Here is a 19,773-nt window from a genome sequence, read left to right as displayed (position 1 = left end):
GACTGGGAGACTCTGCCTTGCCTGGGTATTAAGGGCCATGACATTCCCACACCAGGGACAGAGCAGGTTAGGAACCATACCACGAGTGCTCAGAAAGAAACTCAACCATTCATATTAGCCTGCTGTGGTTTGGTGGAAAACACCCATATGTGAAAAGCACTAACAGAGCTAAGAGAAATGAAAGCCACTGACTGGCATTGAAAGCAACGTAACTGGAGCTTATGGACAGCAGTCAAGCCTGGAACTATTAAAAAGTAAGAATACACATGAAGTAAACTTGATAGAGAGCAATATTTTCTCCAAGATCTCCTCCAACTTCTGAATTAAAAAACTGTTAATCCTATTTGGCAATATCAAAAGCAAACACTTGAGCACTTCTCTGATAATTAAATACTTGGCATTATGCTGTCAGATAAGAAGAGATAACACAGTATTTTGCCAGGACTTTCAATCTGCACTTCAGTGCAGCCATAATAAGTGAAGAGCAGTATCAAATGCTAATAAATGTACGTCATTAAGTTGTCCCTTGGCCATCCTCCCCCTTTCATTCCCTCTCTATCAGAACCTTTCAGGTCACTGAGACAGAACAAGTATTTGGCCAGAGAAGTAACTTCATTTCTGAGATGGATGTCAGCCCACACCTCCTGCATCTTAAGCCAGTTCTTCATCTTTCTCCCTTTGCCACTATTAATTATATTTCACTCACCACCACCAGGAACTGCCATATTCTCAAACTCCTGCCTGCTCCCAAGAAAATCAGTAAATGAAGATACACATGAAACTTTAGAAGTTGTTCTATCAATTCGTTTACTAAATAATATTACTGTGAAAATAGAACCTTCATGATACAAATACATACCTGATTATTGATGGTGTAGTTAAGAACTTTATACCATTCATTAATAAAGCTGTCATTATCTGATTGAATTAAGAGCTCAGTACCTTGGCGAGTTTTTAGCTTTAAAGAAATAAAAACAGATATCATCAGAACTGATAAACACACTACAGTTCAGAAATAAAATCATTTAAATCAAATTAAACTTCTCACTGGCAAAATTGTTAGCTAATACACAGACAGTCAAGAACATTTACCAGGGAGAACAGCCATTAACAGTCTGCTTAAAACTGCAAAGCATATCCCATACAGACATATTAAAAATGGACATTTCTTGCAGGTACTAAAATAAAGGCTACATTTAAGCAGGGAGAAGTGGATAAAACTCAGTTTAATGAGTTTTTGATTTTAAGCTTAAAGAAAATTTCATACATCAGTAATTGAAGTGCATATAATTCTGCATTTAAATAAAATAATTTACCTCAATAACATTCTTTTTGCTGGATTTGTCCTTCGAGGCCCAGTCAATCAAAGCCCCTTTGAGATCCACTGTAAATTCTGGCTTAGATTGATTAACACCAAACTTCTGGAAAAAATTATGAACAGTGATGATAAAATTAAACCTGAGGAAATTCTTTACAGTCTTGCAATCTTTTAAATATAACATGTATTATTTACAGTCTATACAACTTAGACCAGTTACAGTACTTTGCCACCAATCAACAGGCATGACACCAGGAAAACAAGAAACCTTCCACAGAACAACCTTTAAGCATGTCTGTTACAAGCTGCTCAGCTTAAAGCCCTCAAAATTCTACAAATTTAAATGCCAATCAGATTCCAGCAGGGATTTTTTTTCCTATCACAAATGGCAGAAGTCCATACAACATTTGATTGTAGCTTGATTTTAGCCAAGCTAGTCCCAAGCTTTAAACAAAACCAGCTAATAAGTAACTGAGCAAAACACCCCCAAACATTCTGCCACTTTATCAGTGGTTGTATATAAAACCAAAAATCAAACCAGAAACAGTAGGCTTGCTGGGCAGTAATCACATCCCTCCACACTGAAAGAGTGCTCTCAGTTTGTACATTTCTCTATTTATAATTTTTTAAAAACATTTATCCCCCAACACTTCTATACTTGTCTGTAGTGCTTCTATTGCAATACTGGACCAAGTAAACAGAACTCACCAAGTAAACAGAACTCGCTGGCTGTTTACTAAAGAGAAAATAACCCACAAGTAACCCTCAAACAATTTTGAGGAAAACCTCAGGGAGCTATTCTTACTTCCTACCTTCACATATATATTAGATATCAGAATTTTTTAAACTAAAGTACTTTTACTATGATTTCAACATACACCACATAGCTTTGAAATGTAATTCCTCAAGGAAACCAGTTCAATGGCCCACACAAACAAAAAGCTCTATTTTTGAGTGACATGAGTAAAATATGGAACAGGGAAAGCTGCAAGTCCCTCAGTTACAGCACAGAAATTTCATGCTGTAGTTCCAGGAAAACCTTGTAGCATCTGCTCCCCCAGAAAGATTCTTATTTCTTCCCAAAGCCTTTGATGTGTGAGTGCTGCTCCTGTGACAGCTCTGGGGGACCTAAGCCCCAGGACAAGCTCCTTGCTGCAAACACAAGTTTCCAGCCTGTGCAAGAACAGCCATACCCAAGGGGAGAAAAGATGGTTCAGAAAACAGGACTAATCTGCTGCTTCTGATTAAACTCCCAGCATGGATGTTAATTAATGCTAATTGTGTTTCAGAAAGGCTGTTTACCACTGGAAAATCTCCAGTCTAGAGTCCTAAGGGCAAAGAAGTGTTGAATGGAAAGCAGCATCTTAGCTTCTTTATTTTACTCATGAAATATCAGAATAGGGCTGTACTCCTAATTTACCTGATGCCAATTAGCACTAGGGAAAAAAATCCCCACCACCTTCCACTTTCTAACTTAATTCTCAGATACCTCATCCAAGAACATTTCTCATTGATTACAGCAGAGCTTTTGAGAGAAGCCCAGCTCAGCAGCAGAGTCCAAAGAACAATCTCTGGGCCATTTTGGCTCTTGCAGCAGCTGCCTGTTCAAGAGAAAGTCACATAACTGCTGCACACACACCCAAAGTGTCCCAGACGCACTTCCTGGCAGTCTAGATCAATCTTGCTGCGTGTTGGAAAAAAAATTAAATCAATGTATAGAGTTTGGCACTGGAGAGAATTGGAAACTAGTGCCAAAGTCCTCTACAGTACTGGGATAGGGGGGTGATTAGTTAAAACCACAGCCCACATGATGCTGAGATTCACAGGACAGGACTTGCTACAGGTGATATCAGCAGATAACAAGAAAAAAATGTTACCTGTCAGTGCTGTTTTGACCAAGAGAAAGAAAAAATGTCACCTGTCAGTGCTGTTTTGACCAAAAGAAAGAAGACTTTTACCACTCCTTCACTCAAATGTTGGCCAAACTGCTGTGTGAGAGCCAAGGATGGGGAAACCCAGGCAAATAATCCAGCTACCCTGCAAAGCTCTTCTTAAATACCAACACATTACATACTTGTCACAACCTTTTTATTCAAGGACACTTTAAGTTTACCATGCAGACTCTCCTTTGAGCTTCCCTGTCAAGGTTCTTTTCTGCTCCCAGACCTATGAAAATGAGATGCCAGCAGCCATTTCCTTCCTCAAAGCTTTCAGGAGCAAGGCTGCACAGGGCTGATCACACAACCTGCACACAAAGGTTGCTGAAGGCAATTGAGCCCTCCTGAAGCCAGCAGGTTCTGCTGACAGAGCTCAAAAAAAGCCTTTCCTTTTGCATCTGCTGCCACACAGATCTTGAGTCTGCTTTCACAAAACAGTGCTACCTAGTCAGCACCAATCAAGAGAAATCCAGCTCTTACTGAGCAGACACTTTACTCTTTCTGGATTCCTCTTTTGAGCTGTCTGGGAATATTGGAAAGGGCAGCAGTGGAAGACAGAAAGAGGGAGAGGTCTGTATGTGGTGCTGCCAGCTGTCCTAGATATGAAGCTGTCCTACAGTCACATCTGACACCTTTTTTTGGACAAAAAACATAGCCATGGGATGTACTTATGCTGGTTGCATGGGAGAGGTAACTTTTTTGAAAGACTAGGGTGCTTTCTTTGCTTTAGATAGAATAGATGCTGTGCAGTTTAACAGCAGACTTTAAGAGGTGTACTGACATCAATAAATAGAAGTCCTTTTCAATATTTTCAGGATTTTCTCCAAGTCCTAGAAGCCTGCACAGGGACAAACCACACAGTCTGTACTATGATACATTCTAGCATTCTTTGGAAACAGAACTGGAAGTTATTTATGGGAAGACTTTGGATGCACAAATGACACCTGACATTCTTGTAATTCTATTTATAATTAGAGTTGGGTAGGATGCTTTAATTCCAAGTCCTCCTCATCCATGGATGGACTGTGGAAAGAAAGCTGTGGAGACAGATGCACCTTTTTGGATGACAGGGGAGTTTCAAAACTACAGGTTAAGCAAAAAAATTAAATTTAAAAAAAAAGGGGAAAAAAATCCTTTATTGTCACAGAAAAATGATGGATTGTTTTTAACCAGACTGATAGGACCATTTGCATCCTAAAAAGTTTTCACAAAAGTATCTGAGCTCCTGCATAATCAGCAGTTCAATACTGATGAACTATGGCAATGTACACATAACATCCTTGGCTAAAATCACAGTTGTGTAACATCAAAAAGAGTTTGCTCAGATGAATCTTGAAGAGCATCTATTTCCTTGATGTTTGGGAAGTTTACAGGCTTGGTTTGCCACCACTGTACTTGTCACTGAGAGCATGTCACTATTACAGACAGCTGACAGATGAATCCTTCTAAGCAGTTGCCATTTTCTTTGCTTTATGAAGCCCTGTCACTTGGACAATAATACATCTCATTCACACCAAAAACTGAATGAAAAATACTTTTAAAAAACATCCAGATCTCCTTATAATAAGTAGCCTTTTACAAGGCTACCAAACTATCCACAAGTTATCTGTTCCAGGCTTCCACATACAGAGCAAATAATTTCACAAACAAGAAAAGGACAGTTGAATCATTTTAAACACAAGGTTAATTAATGATTTTTTTGACAGGCAGCTCTTCTGTGCTTGGCATTTTCAAAACATAACTACAGATGCTTAAATTACATATAAAAATCCTATAAATTTACACCAGCTTTCTGTATGTGGAATATAGCCAGAACATCCTTGTGCTCTTTTCCTTTCACCTCTTCATGCATAACATTTACATTTTTGGGTATTCCAATTACAGCTAGAATTATCAAACAACATGTACACCATTGTATCAAAGGTATCATAGGAACCATAAAAAGATTCCAAATTAGTTGAGTTAGAATGAATCAGACAAAATATCTGTTAAAAAAATCAGAATATCATGCTGCTTATTAGTCAAGGCACTAGTGGTTCAAATAGTAGGCAAATTTGGGTTTATAATTCTAGCACCAATGAACCAGATATGCTTTCTACTTTGTTCCAGTGGAACAATTACAGGATTATTGCAATAAACTTGTGTTAATTTGCACCTTGGATGACTTTCAAAAACAGCCAACAAGATACATGAGCTGTTATATGTAGTGTCAAAACTAAATCTTGGAAAATTCAAGTTTACTTTCAGCATTAGTAGCAAATAGCCTTACAGTGACAAGAGGCATGCAACAAGAACACATACAGTGATAGCTGAAACTTGGGCAGAGTTTACATAGGTGACAGCAGGTCGATGACTGAGAGCATTTTTCCAAGAAGAAAGCAGCGAGAGCAAGAGCTCAGGAATTGAGCCCCCTTGGCAAAATGACTTGATGAGAAAAAGGAAGAAAAGTGATGAAGTCAAAAAACAATGCACAAAAAAAGAAGATATGGTCATATCAATCACTAGATGAATGCTAAATATTCTCATAAGGTGAAGAAGAAATGTAATTCTTATCATATGTCACACTCTTAGACTTGACTTCACCTTATTAAAATATGGACACAGAACAAAGTTTGAGAGGTGAGGTGGAATTTTGAATACCTAAAAAACAAAAATTGCCTAGGGAGACCAAGAAGAGTGTGTGCTGAACACTCAATTACATATCTACAAAGTCAGCTATGATTATGCAGGTGTAAAACATTAGGTCCTTGAGAGAGATTCTCTTTTAATATTTCCAGCTTCATTTTATTCTCTTTGTACTGTTGATATTTATTTTGCTGACCCTACTCTAGTGCTTTACACTACACACAATTGATAGTGTCTTTCAGAAATATTCTGACTATGGGACTTCTGCTCCACCTATATTATCAAAAGAATTTACGCATTTTTATTTTTAAATTTATTTGTTAAGATTTTTATTTATTTTTATACGATTCTATCTGGCATAACATGACTTACACTAGTGCCCATAAATCATGCAACTCTGCTTATAGCTAATCTTTTATGGATAATTAATTTGGGCAGACATCATCATTATCATATATTCATGAACAGTTTAGCATTGTGTGTTTTAAGGATATGAACATACAGCTGGAAAAGACAGTTCTTTTGATTTACAGCACACCTGAATTCAGAGTATTAGTAGCCGTAAATGAGATTTTGGAACTTGACTAGTTACACAGTCAGAACTTTTACTTTGCAATATGCCTATTAATATCTGTAAAAGAAAGACTTTTTGGATCTTTGGCTGCAGAAGTCAATCACAGAAGTGACCAAAATCCACTTCCTGCCATACAGTGGAATTGACCTTCTTTCATGCCTTTCATCTTTATTATTTTTCTATCCTCCCTCTGCATGATCATCTTGCCCAACTTTCCCTTTTTCATTCTCTTCTACTCCAAGTTTTATTTATCTATCCTCATCTATTTTCTTCCAACCACCCCTTCTACAGGATGGGGGGAAAAATATATTTACAGGTCTGAAAAAAAATCAATACTATGGAAAGGAATTGTCAATTCCAATTCATTATCCATAATGAAGCACAGCAGGAGAAAGTGAGGCAGGTAGAAAGACCAGTAAAGCACAGCAAGATAGCACAGCTCTGTAAGAGGCAATTTTGCTGGAATTCACATGAAAATAATGAACACTGGCTCTGGCCTGTCTTTACTCATTACAGGAGATCCACACAGTTTAATGTCAGACCTCCAAAAGAGGCTATGAAAGCCATAGATAAAGAGCCATTTCTATACCTATTAATGAAGGAATGCAGCTGGATAAATACAGCAAATTTATGATAGTGCTATTACACTAGAGGTGATAAAAAATTGAATAATCATCATGTTCAGTGTGATGTTTCTCGTTTGGTCTTCATCAGACAACAAAATAAGTACAAGTACTTATCATGCACTATGAAGACCAAGAACAAAATATGGAATCCAGCAAGACAAAGACTAAATCATAAGACAACAACACTGCATTGATCAAATAGGCCAAGGCAAGAAGCCATGTGTCAGACTACCTTCTTTATTATATGCATCACATTCAAAATTACCTGGAGTTTACAAAAAAAACCCCAAGAATGGTAAAACACACAAACTGTTTAGACAAACACATTAGTAAAGAACACTAATGAACACAAATTAGTGTTCTTTACTAATTAGTAAAGAACACTAATTTGGCCTGGAGAAATAACTTCAAGCCTAAGAAACACCTGAATGTTATCAGCTTCTTGCCTGTCAAAAATACATACATATATCTGGTTTTCTTCTTACTCTACATAATAATTACATTATGGTTACATAAAATTATTTTCTTGCCAACTTCTACACAGGTATTTTTTTCTGTATTAGGTGTATATATATAGATATGTAGGCCCTGCAAGTAAGAGGGCTTTGGTTTATTGTGCTTCACATGACTAACACTTCAATGAGGGTGGGGGATGTTCCTGGGCTTACCCAGCCAGTTCCACTTCCTTGGGTTTTAGTGAACAGCAGTGATGACCCTTGTAGCACTGCCCATGATGACATCCAATTCTTTCTGTAAATAATTGTAAACAAACACAAAATGAATTGACTCTGAAAGCAGATATTTAAACCGTCAATCATTTTTGCTCAGCTGACCTGTAAGTTAATATAGTTAAGCACATATATAGTCATTAGTGGCATCAGTAAGTCTTAATTGCTATCATATTTGTAGAAGGAAACATATGTTAACAATCCCAGTCTGACCATCAAAGTCTAAATCAAACAAAGCTAATTAGTAGTAGAAGCAGTACACCAAGAGAACACCATGCAATTATAATTTCAAAGGGGCTAATCTGGAACGCTCAGCTCCCTGTGTACTTAACAGAACATGCCAAACTACTGCATAATTCTGAAATTCACTGATCTGAGATGCAACTGTCCCATGTTTATGTAATAAGCTCATTTATATTGGCAAAAAAGTATTTCCTACACATCTGAAAAATTAAGAGAAAGAACAAGTTGTTTCAGTTGTCTGACTATTTGATTTTATGCCAGCAGACCTGTTCTCCTGAGGTTATTAAAAAAAAAATCTTGACAAGCCCTGAATATCTATTCCCATTGCCCAACATGAATTATGACTTAACAGCTCTCAAAGTGACAGGATGGCCACGATGCATCTTTCTGTTCAGCAGCGCAACAATCCAGATCAATGATTCCAGCAGACGCAGCGTAAACGATGACAGCACATTGCACCAGCAGCAGCTCACACACTGCTGTCTACCCAGCCCTAGCAATCTCTTAGAAGAACTCTGAGGAACCAGGCTGGAGGTCAGATGTGCTGCCCAGCCAGACTGGACTAGGTCAGGGTGGGTCTACAATAACAGCTGGGTGTTGGCTATTTAATCCTCAGAACAGAAATGTTTCGTGTATCACAACTCTGGGAAACACTGAACTAGATATAACACACTATTAGTCTAAAAGATTAAATTAACCAAAAAACAATAACAAGGGGGGAAAAGGCAAGAAGCAAATCTAAATTAACTCGGAGGATGCCACACCTCTGCAGTATTTGCCACTGATTCAAAACACCAGAAATGCAGTTAGACAGCATCACCTGATTACACATTATGATTTATAGTGCAAATTGCTGCCTGGGACACAGAGGAAAGTTAGAAATGAGGTCACTCATCACCTACAGGTGACTGACATTGGGCAATACACTGCTCCAAAGCCTTCACAAGCACAGTGAAGGAAGAATTAGGGAGCACATGGATGTACACTCCTTCGACGTTAAAGCACAGCAAGTGAAAGTCTGAAAGCTCCTCTTACACTGATTTTATCCAAGGAACTAGACACACTATAACCTATACAGATTTGTTCTTCAGTAAATCAATCAATCAATCAATCCCATTTTAAAGAGCTGCCTCTCATCAATGCCCCTTCAGGAAATGGCTGGCCTGTGTGAAGCCCTGATCCATGAGCCTCTGGCTCTCTGCAGTCCATCAGCTTTGGCTCACTGGGACAAACACATGGGCTAAGGTCAAGCTGTGTCACACAGAAAAACCTCTATGGCAAATTCACACAAAAAGTAAGAAGTTGCAAACCCCAGTAGGCTGTCCTAATACAAAAGACCTTTGATAAACCCTAAGCACATGCACTTTTCAAGTCCAAGACTTACCGAACTTTCTTCCCATTTTCTGTGATTTTTGTCACATTTAATAACCCATACTTTTCTTGACCCTGTAAGATAAGAGTAAGACATAAGAAATAGAAAAGAAAGTCTGCTTCTATTAACATCACATCACAGAATTCAATCCCCCAAATAATCCATTTCTGGCAGTGAGCCATCTTTGCTTGTATCATAACTTCAAGAAACTGACTTTAAGCATATTTAAATATTCAGAGATCAGCAAAATCAAAATTCCCCTGGGAAAGCACTTATTACTATTCAGAGGGTAAAAAGCTTTCCCTCGTCAAGACCAAGGTTCTTTGGACAAGCTAAATTCAATAATTTGTGATAGTAGACAGTGAAAATTATTAATGTAAAATTTATAATGATTTGCATAATAGTAATATAATAATAGCACAGTAGTCCTTTATTAAAAAAGGAGGTGGCTGACAAAAAACCAGCCTAGAATCCCATATAAATTCTTCCTATTAATTTTAATATAATTTCTTATTTTAAATAAAACATGGTTGAAGTGCATAAAAAATTAACATATTCATGTTAAAAACAGAAGAGTGAAGCACTTCTTTGATGTCCTCTTTTCTTCCTATCCCCATGGAAAATAGTAGAATTTTAAACTACTTAGTTATGTCTTGTTGATGAAAACCATCTATATTAGCATGCCTACAAAAAAAATTGAACACCAGTCAGTGATTGGTGGGAGAAGAACACTGCTGAACAAGAAGACTGTTTGCTTTCAAAGATTTGAAGTGAATATCTATAGTCCCTGTGTAAAAATAGCAAAATGAAGCAATGTTGAAAAGCATTCTAGGATAGAAAGATTCATTTAAACCATCACCTTAAAATGAGGTATGAAAATCTACCATTTTCTTCTGAGACCCCAGCCTTGCCTGACCAGCCAGTGCTGCTAAAAGAATGCTAAATTATTTTATCATTAATTCCTTTTCAGTAACAGCTTCTAACAGTTCCTAATGTATGTAATAAGCTATTAGTTGAAACAATCAACTGGGGAATGGATCCAAATTACTTTTATCATTTAAAAAAATGACCTAAATTCTAGATCCAAGGAAAATAGAAGATAAATTCTCTTCAGAATTTTCCTCTCAATCTCAAATTTAAATAGACCATAACTGCACAATATAATTTTGAAGAAATTTTTTTTTTTTTTGGCTGGGATACCATGGACAACACTCTTATCAGAGACATAGATCTGTTTTCATGGACTTTAAAAATTCTACCTGCATGTTTCAAGCCCAGCATGTAAAATACAGAAAAGCCACATCATCAAGGACAAAGGTGCTTAGCTGGTGGATCAGATGTTACTTCAGTCCAGTGGTAACTGCTGCTCTTACTCAGTTTAATATCTTCACTGAGCTGAAATGCTTTTCCAAGCCAGTGACAGATGCTTTATTTTCCAAAACTGGTATTTTCAACAGAAGTGAGCCCCTTCCCTCATCCATTCTCCAAAAGGCCAAACAAATGAATTATCCCATTCTTTAGATTACTCTATTTGTGATCCATGTGGACCAGGGACCAGCAGTCCCATGCATTGCGCCCTTTAACAAGCAGAACAAGCTGTTGCCAACTTTCACAGTGATTGAGCAACCTGTGCTCACTTCCCAAAATAAATCATGGTTTTAGTCAATTACTCACAGTGGAACCAGTGGGGATGTTCCAGAGAATAATTCAGAGCAAGGATCATACTGCCCTACTTAGCAGCAACACTAGGGGGTACTAACGGGAAAATTAATGGAATCAGGAAAAAGAAGAGGAAAGCAGGTTAAGGATCAAAATTCGCAAAAATTTATCAGCTTTCTTTGGAGTATTTGAATCCGAGGGAACAGCTAAAGAAAATACAGATTTTTTTCTATTATCTAAATCAGGAGTGAGCTCTTCTGCAAAATACAGTTTCAAAAATTCAAGATCTGAGCCAAATTTAAAGGAATTAGATCTCATGCAGCAATAATTGCTTTTGTGTAAGGTTATCAGCTATGCTTGCTTAATAAACAATGTTTATTTTATTGTGAAAAAACTGTTTGAAGTGTTGTGAGAATGGATTATCAGGACTAAGCCAGAGAACTATTCCCCTGCACACAGAGTAAGAAAGAAACAGAAGTTGTGCCTTTAATGCCCTGAGCCCCCATCAAGAGGCTGGTAAAACTGACCCAGTTACTTATTCCAATGGAACTGTAGTACAGTTCCAAAATTAAAAACAAACCTAAAAAAAAAAAAAAAAAACAAAACAAAACAAAAAAAAACCCACCAAGTTTTTTTATTCATTTCCTGCTGTTTAAGAAGGAATGATCACATTTAAAATATAAACTGAAATTTTTAAAAAGCTGTTTAGCAGACTAAGGTTTTTTCCCCAGAAGTTATTCTACTAAAACAAAAGGACACAGTTTATTTATGCTAGGTCCCCAATGTCTCTTTAAGAAGACTGAAACACAAGCCAAAATTAGAGATATCAACTATTGCTAGCAGTGAGGGATTGTGTGAAGAGGGGAAATTTTCTGTTTTTACTGTTAGCATTTTCTAGATGCTATGTGAGAAGATGTGACTGTTGGAGGAAGCAAAGTGAGTTCTACATCATTAGGCACAATTTGGCCACAGTGAATTTTTGACCTAATCTACTATCACTAAATTGCATTTAAACCAAGGACATTCACATTTTTTCCCAAAAGCAGAGCTGGATGTAATGCATTCCCTTTAAAATGCAAAGCCTTCAAATAGTTTTATCCCATTGTTTTTCCCAAGAACAAGAAGGCTTGCCCTCAATTCTCTAATCATGAATAGCTCAGTTTCTACAACATCTACTTATTTATTTAAACATTTTGCATACTGACTGTGGCTTGATGCTTTGGTGAAGAAGGAGACGATTCATTTTCAGGAAAACCAGCCTTAGAAGCAGTTGATGATTCCTATAAAATTCAAAAAGTCAATGTCAACAGATACTGTTATCATCTTTCATACAATTACTTTTTTTAACCTAAAGATGCTTTCTCTCTCTTTCTTTTTACACACTCATAGATTAGAAAAGTACTTCTTTTAGGCATTCATAATATTCTCAGTTATATTCTAAACTTACTTACTAAACAGTGTTCTTACAAAGTTTACAGACAACACTCAAACTGGGTTAATTAGTATATAACCATTTGAAAAAAATATGTTAATACATGCTGCATCAGCTTCAAGCAAAGCCTTCATCCTTATAAAGGGGTAGATTTTTGTATGACATTGCTATCAAATTATGATGTATATTTAAAATAATGGCTGATTACATGATACCATATACAAATAATATGATTTTAAAGAATACAATATGTTTCTGTGTGGTCAGTAAATACAAGATTAGCATAAAAAAATATATATATAGAAAAATACATACCAACTTTATTAATTTTTGTGGCTCATGATCGTTAATCTCCTTATAATCAAACACTGAAAATCTCTAGAGATTTGGGGTTTTGTTTTGAACTGTTAACAACAGACCAAAATAAAATACTTAATCTCTGAAAACTAGAAAAATTGCCCATCTGAGGGAAAAAAAAAAAAAAAGGCATGTGCATTTCCTCTGAAGTAATGATTGCCTTGCACAAACACATTGCTTGAAAATCTGGTAAAGAATTTCAAATGGAAGAAAAACATCACTTGTTCTCAGTTACTGTTAACACATTTCTCCCCCTCTCTCTTTTTAAATCCCTTGATAGCTCTCCTAAACCCAGTTTGCTTTTGCAGCATTACATAGCACTGTGCACACTTGTGCTTTAAAATCCACTTGCAAATCTACCTAGAAGTGGCCCACTAGTTCTTTCAGTAGCATAATAACAGAAACTTTAGCATTCCTAATTAGAACAGCCTAAATGTTCCATACTTTCAGATGTCTGCAAAGAAAAAAAAAAAGTTCGAATTAAGAAAATCAATTGCCTCCCCCAGGAAGGTATTTTTTCCTATGCTTATCAAATTTTTTAGCTGATGGCTATATCCAGATATGTGCCACAGCCAATAAACTGTTAACCAGTATGTTTGGTATCATCAAATTCTCATGAGCCCTGGCAACCCATACTTTCACTGTGACACACTTCAGGTACTATTTTGACTGCCCTATTTTCATATAGTTGAGTTCCATTGTTTTTCCAGGGGAAAAAAAAATAAGGAAAATAATCAGAAAACAGCTTCCCTAGGAGACAGCTAAAAAGAAAGCTTGGGGTTCTTGTGCCCATCCAGACAAACACCAGTTGCTTTCCTTTCTATTTCATTCTGAATTTGAGTTAGCTTTTGTACAGTAAAAGCAACTTTGGAACAAGAAATCCAGTATTTGTGGTAATGAAACATTCCCTTTCCACATACTAATTTAAAGCAGAATATATTAACAGTGTGCCTGCTAGTGGTAATAAAACAGCTGCATTAATGACCTAAAAATTGTCTTTCCATAAAACATTAATTTATTGCTCCACTACATGTTTTAAATTTTCTCAAATGTTGTGCTCCATATAAACTATTTTCTTCTCACCAATAAAAAACACATGTTTGGAGACTGTTAAAGGAGCTTTAGGCTGCTGACTTAAGACTTCACAAATGGCAGCTCAAATAGAGTTTCTTTTGGTTATTATCCATAACATTTGTGCATTTTCATGTTTGCTTCATTAGGTTTAAGTTCTCAATATGTGAACACTGAGCCTTGAAGAAATGTAAACAGCTCCACTTATTCAATGTTTTACAAAAGTTTCTTCATTCAGTGCAGCACTACATAAAGTTCTTTCCAAAATGGAAACAGCAGTATATCTTATGCCAAAAAATAAAAAGTCAAGTCTTCCTTTAAAAGAGAAGCCAGAAGTTCAAACTATCTCCAACAAAATCATTCGTACTTGTGAAGCATAAACTGCACATGAGGCTAGAAGTGTCCACTCAGCTTTGATTTATCAGGGCTCCATCTAGACTGTGTCTCATGGAGTGCCACAAGACTCTGAGTACAGAAGGATGCATGAGGAGGAGGAGGAGGAGAAAGGAGCAGCAGCAGGATCTCAGAACCGCTGGAGCTGAATTAATGCCCAGAGGTGCAAAGTCTCCAGCCAAGCACAGCCCACTGCCTCCTCAGCACCACACATGATATATCCCAAAGTGACAACTCAAAAGCTCAAGATCAAATCCAATAAATCCTGCTCTGAAGAGCTAAGTCAACTCATGGAAAGCAAGTCCATTAAAATGGATATAACAGGTCGAGCAAGTAAGGCTCTGGGCAGCAGATCCATTGTCATTACAACTACTGTGTTTTGTCCATTCAAGTTTGGTTTTGACATCTGTGATTACACAAGGCAACTCATAGGCTTTTCTTTACATTTTCAAATCTGCAGTAATTTAATTTTTTTTCTCTGAATTTTAGGAAAAGGGAGCTTACATTGCCATCTTTTGGTATTTCATTCTGAGAAGTTTGTGCTAAGATTTCAGCACTACCAAGTTATTTCATTTTCCAGGTATCTTGGGATGGACTGCAGTGAAGGCACAGAAACCACCATGCCACCACTGTACATCACCCATTTCCTCCTGCTCAGCTCACATCAGCTCTCCTGACCCATGGGCAGAATGGCCCAGCACAAGCAGAAATGGCAAGGAAAAAGGTCAAAGCAGAGGGAGAGCAAGGGAAAGGCCCTGTCTCCTTGCTGGCCTAAACAGCACCTCTTACTGTACAGCCCAAAAAGAACATGCCCCTGAGAATGGGCAGAAAACAGCTTTTGTTGTTACTGACCCACAGCATTTTTCAGGCTAAACACCAGCTCAGCTTTGGGAAGGATCAGAGCCAAGTGTTTCAGCACCTTCAGTACTGTCCTCTCCCTTCAATAACAGTATTACAACCCAGTTGTAACCATGCACAGCTTTCCCCCTGAACTAACACTAGTTAAAATACTTCAAGGACAATAAAAGAGCTACTATTCACAAAGTAACAGTAGTGAAGTTATTGAACAGCCCTTGTTTTTGCTGCATGTTATACACAATGATACAAGAGACCAAAAGAAAAATGAAATTTCAGAAATTCAGGCATAGTAATTTCTGGTACATTAAACGTGTCACACATCAGAAACAAGTGGCATTTCAAGCATGCTGATAACTTGCTCCTACCTTGTCATTGGTGTCCAGCACAATTGTGCTGTGCCTCCATTTTGTTAAAACTATTGGCTCCTGTAGCCTCCTGTCCAGACTCCTACTCTTTATTATATCTCTCTGCTGCTGTGGTGAAGCATTGTACTAATAAAAAAAGAAAAAGAAAGTTGTAAGTAGAATCTAATTCAAGCAAACAAGACCTGGACGTACCACTCATATGCCTAAACAGTGCAAACTTTCAGACTCCTGATGTCACCACCCAAGGGTGTGCAAACAGCCTTGGTTTTATTCTGCATTTAGTCTTCAGAATTCTCCTTTCTCCTATAGTCCTCTCTGAAGCAGTAGCTAAGACTGGCATGTTGGGATAATACTCTCAGTTGGCAGAGAGGTGTTTGATTTCTTTTGCAGCAGATGCTGCTGATTTTGCAACCCAACAGGGTATTGAGAACCACCAAGGAATTACAGGAAATACAAAATGTAAACATTCACTCTTCATGTTGCATTGACAGTACTACAGCACCTGACCAGCTCTTGTGTAAGAAAATGAAAACCTGTGATCCTAACAATAGTTAGATTGTTATGATTGCCTGTATGACTCTGATCCAAAGATCTGGGGTGCCTAGAATGAGGAGACATGAGAGTGAGGACTTGCTTTTACAGAATAAACACATCAAATTTTACATAGAATAAACACATCTAATTGCTTATAAAATAATTTGCTGGTTTGGAATGTACTTACCATATACAAATGTACACATTCCATAAACATGGAAGATAAATATTTAGCAGGAAATAATTTTAAGACCTAGCAGAGTTGTAATAACCAAGGAGAGACCATATTTATCATAGGTTTTCTAGTAACTCAAGAGCATGCAAACTCACTGAGAAAATGTGAGGGTCATGAGAAGGACACAGCATTTAACTAGATCCCACAATTGCAGCATATTTTTCATTAATAGTGTTGCCATTTTACATCATTACAATACATTACAAAAAATTCTAAAAATATTTCAGACAAAGTGTTATACTGAAAACACAAACAAGAAAAGACAACATCGATGTATGGGGGTTTTAAGTGATTTACTAAAATCTCATTCTTTTCAATCAGTATCAAAAGACTGAAATCTGCACATACAAAGAAACTTAAGGCAGCATTTGTGGAGTGACATAAAGCACTAGAATCCACTAAGTAGGAAATAACAAAGAAAAGTGAAGTGCTCCTTTTAGCTAAAGCAATAAGCTCTGCAAGGACACTGACTTCTACAGTTTTGATATTGATCCCTGCTATAAGCTCAGAGCTCGGGTGTTCAAAGACAAAATAACCTGTACCTGCACATACCAACAAAGCATGGCAAGGTTTAACCTACACAACATGAACACTGAATCTAACCAAGATTGCATAATACAGCTATATTTATTGACCAAATAAAGATCCAGCATTACTACTGCTATAGCACTCACAATGCTTGAGTTAGCTTTGTAGTTTACTATGAACAGAGTTAATGCTCCAAATAAGCTAACAGATGCTTAAAAGCTAAATAACTTTAGCATTTTGTTAGATTATTTTAATATGCACAAGATAAGTAAAACACTCCCAAGTGAATGGATGTTGCAGAACTGAGAATAAAATTTGGTAGTTCATGTACAGACAGAAACAGATCAGCTGTCACTGCAGAAAGTCACTTCTGAGCCTGCCTTTGTACTGGCTTCAGCACATTTCCACTCACATGACAACTGCTTCCCCACAGTGGTGAGGTTTAACCAGCTCTCAGTTTGTCTCCTTGTTCTATCAAAAGCTGAGCTGTGCTACATGCTGAAAGGACCCTAGTGCTGGCTTGCTTTCTTGTTAAGGAAATATCCAGTCTGCCAGAGCTCCTGCAACCCCAACCACAGCAGCACGCTGAGCAACATGCAGCAGAACTGCCTGCCAGCAAAACTAAAATCTAAACAACTTCCAGCAAACTATGTCTAAATCACAAAGGATGCAACAAACTGCATTCCTTGCAGCAGCTCTAACCCATTTAGGTGGGCAATTCCAACACACTTCTTGCTACGAAACAGAACTGTTTATTTCAGAAATAGATTTACACATTACTGACACTGGTATACATTATTTATGGAAATCTTCCATGCACTTTCCATTTAAGTAACTGAAGGAATTGAATCAACAAATATGTATTTTAAAGTAATTTATCTTGAATTTAAGTACATTTTAAAAGTTAGGATACAGGCATAGGTGATCTATATTTAAACAGTGCCTTTGATACTATCAAAACCCAGAGGAGTTAACTTCTCTAACAAACAATCTCACCTTGAAGGGGAACGGAACCGTAACATGAAATTCAAGTTTTACTAAACATATCTAACAAGAAAGCAAAGCAACAGTATATAGAACTCATCAACAAAGCACTGCTAACAACTCAGGAACACTGAACTCTATGCATCTTAGCAGATTAAATAATTTGCATTGGTGATACAAACAGTGTTAGTAAACTGACAAGTCTTTAAAGGGAACATTTGACATTTTTGCCCCATTTTCTCACAATAGAAACTTCAAGTAAATCTTTTTTTCTCAGATGTCTAAGAGGTTTTTTGTTTGTTTTATAATTATAAATAGTAAAACATGCTGGGAGGAAGGGTGATGTGGAAATAAAAAGTTTTGTGTTTCTGAGCTCAGGACAAGTCTCCACTTTTAAAATACATGAATTGGTCTGTGATGTCCAAAGAGAATCAGAGGGAGACAGAGGCACCACTTCCTACTCCACATTGCCCAGCAGAACTCACCATCCTCTAGACCAGGCAGTGTCCCCTGGCCAGGGAGAGGTGGCCAGAGCAGGAGGGCTTGCCTGCTTGGGTGACACCACCCTGCTGCCCTTTGCTCTGCCCCACCAAGCTCAGTTCAAAAAGCCTTGCAGAACAGCTTCAAGTCAGTTCCCTGATGCTCTACAGGACTCCCACCTGCAGAGGAGCTGCTCTCTCTCCTCCTGCATTTGCAGTATTCACCATTGAAACTAGGTAGGGCTTGCCTTCCCTCAAACCAAATCTTGTTTTTACATAACCATAAGTAGGCTTTCTATGCCTAAGACTCGGTGTGATCCTGAAGATAGAGGTCAGGCAAGGCCTCTGCAATAAAACTGACCCATTCAAGATTGCACAGTGCCTGGTGGGACAAGCCCTGCTGCACCATGTGCCTTACCAGCATCTTCTTAGGGTGCAGTGTTTGCTTCCTAATGCTAAAGCTTTTTAAAACATAGACCACAACTCCACATTTACACACTACTGCTCACTGGAAATCCTCCCCAAACTCAAATTTATCCCAATACACTAACCCCTCTGGCACATCACCCCAGCTTGCTCCCCATTTCATTGGGAGCATCTCTTATCACACAGGGGGCACATGAGCAAATCGTTCATCCTCTGACTGCACACACCAAGGGATTTTTTTGAAACTGTTCTTGCTGTAGTTCAAGGATACCAGTGGTGTAAATTTAGGTCACACAGTATTCTTTTCATTGCTGAATTTGTTCAACACCTTCTCCAGCTACTTAAAGGCTTTCTTTGCCTCAGTATAAAATTTTCTAACCTTCTCAACTGGCTGAGTGATTTCTATTTAATTTTAAGCTGATACATGGCATGGCTCAAGGCTCTGTCCTAGCCTAATTGTGGCTGAAACAAATGTAACACCTCCAAGTTATTTGTAGCAGTTGTCCCCATTCTTACAGAGATGGCACAGATCTGTCAGTTTTAAGAAAGAGAAAAAAGATTCTTCTTGGTTTGTGTTAGCAACATCTTCAGCCAGACAAAGGAACTGGGTGGGCTAAGGTAAAAAAGACTGGAAAACAACCAATACTGAAAGCTGGCAAAGACCTGAAGTGAAGCATTTTAGACAACCTTACTGCAATCAATTTCAAAACAGTAGCATTTTAAAAACATTGGGCTATCCTAGTACCCTTTAGCACCTCATATATGTTATTTGCAGTTGTTCCAAAAGACTGTCTGAAATAGAAGAAGCTTCCTTAAATTTAAGCTGCCTCAGAACAAAACTACTTTCTAGTGCTCCTACTGTCCTTGGCTTTGAATAAACTTTTATGCTATTCTGAGAGATGTAACACCTATGTTACAACTTTTGCTTTTCTTATCAACTAAATCAGTAACACATTTTTCTTAAACCTCCATAAATAAATAGGATTATTTTTGCCCTTTTAAGGGATTTCATTCCCTTCCTTTCTCTAG

General features: G+C 37.5%; 1 protein-coding gene across 7 annotated transcripts in view; it reads right to left on the bottom strand.

Moving 5' to 3' along the window:
* Positions 1–19,773, bottom strand: part of ARHGAP12 (Rho GTPase activating protein 12) — a 75,510-nt gene that overhangs the window by 12,000 nt on the left and 43,737 nt on the right. For 4 of the 7 annotated variants that reach the window (XM_071428706.1, XM_071428702.1, XM_071428704.1 and 1 more), the window contains 6 exons: positions 15,559–15,684; positions 12,288–12,362; positions 9,436–9,497; positions 7,749–7,830; positions 1,317–1,421; positions 860–958 (listed from right to left, as the gene is read on the bottom strand). In XM_071428706.1, coding sequence (XP_071284807.1) covers positions 860–958; positions 1,317–1,421; positions 7,749–7,830; positions 9,436–9,497; positions 12,288–12,362; positions 15,559–15,684 — 549 coding nt within the window. The remainder of the gene's footprint in view (positions 1–859; positions 959–1,316; positions 1,422–7,748; positions 7,831–9,435; positions 9,498–12,287; positions 12,363–15,558; positions 15,685–19,773) is intronic. The other 3 variants (XM_071428703.1, XM_071428701.1, XM_071428707.1) reach the window with 1 other exon arrangement.

This window comes from Agelaius tricolor, unplaced genomic scaffold (assembly GCF_023055355.1).
Source record: "Agelaius tricolor isolate 1412-34295 unplaced genomic scaffold, bAgeTri1.0.p SCAF_6, whole genome shotgun sequence".
Classification (NCBI taxonomy): Eukaryota; Metazoa; Chordata; class Aves; order Passeriformes; family Icteridae; genus Agelaius; species Agelaius tricolor.
The sequence above is the reverse complement of the archived record's forward strand: the minus strand, read 5'-3'. Positions and strand labels throughout refer to the sequence as shown.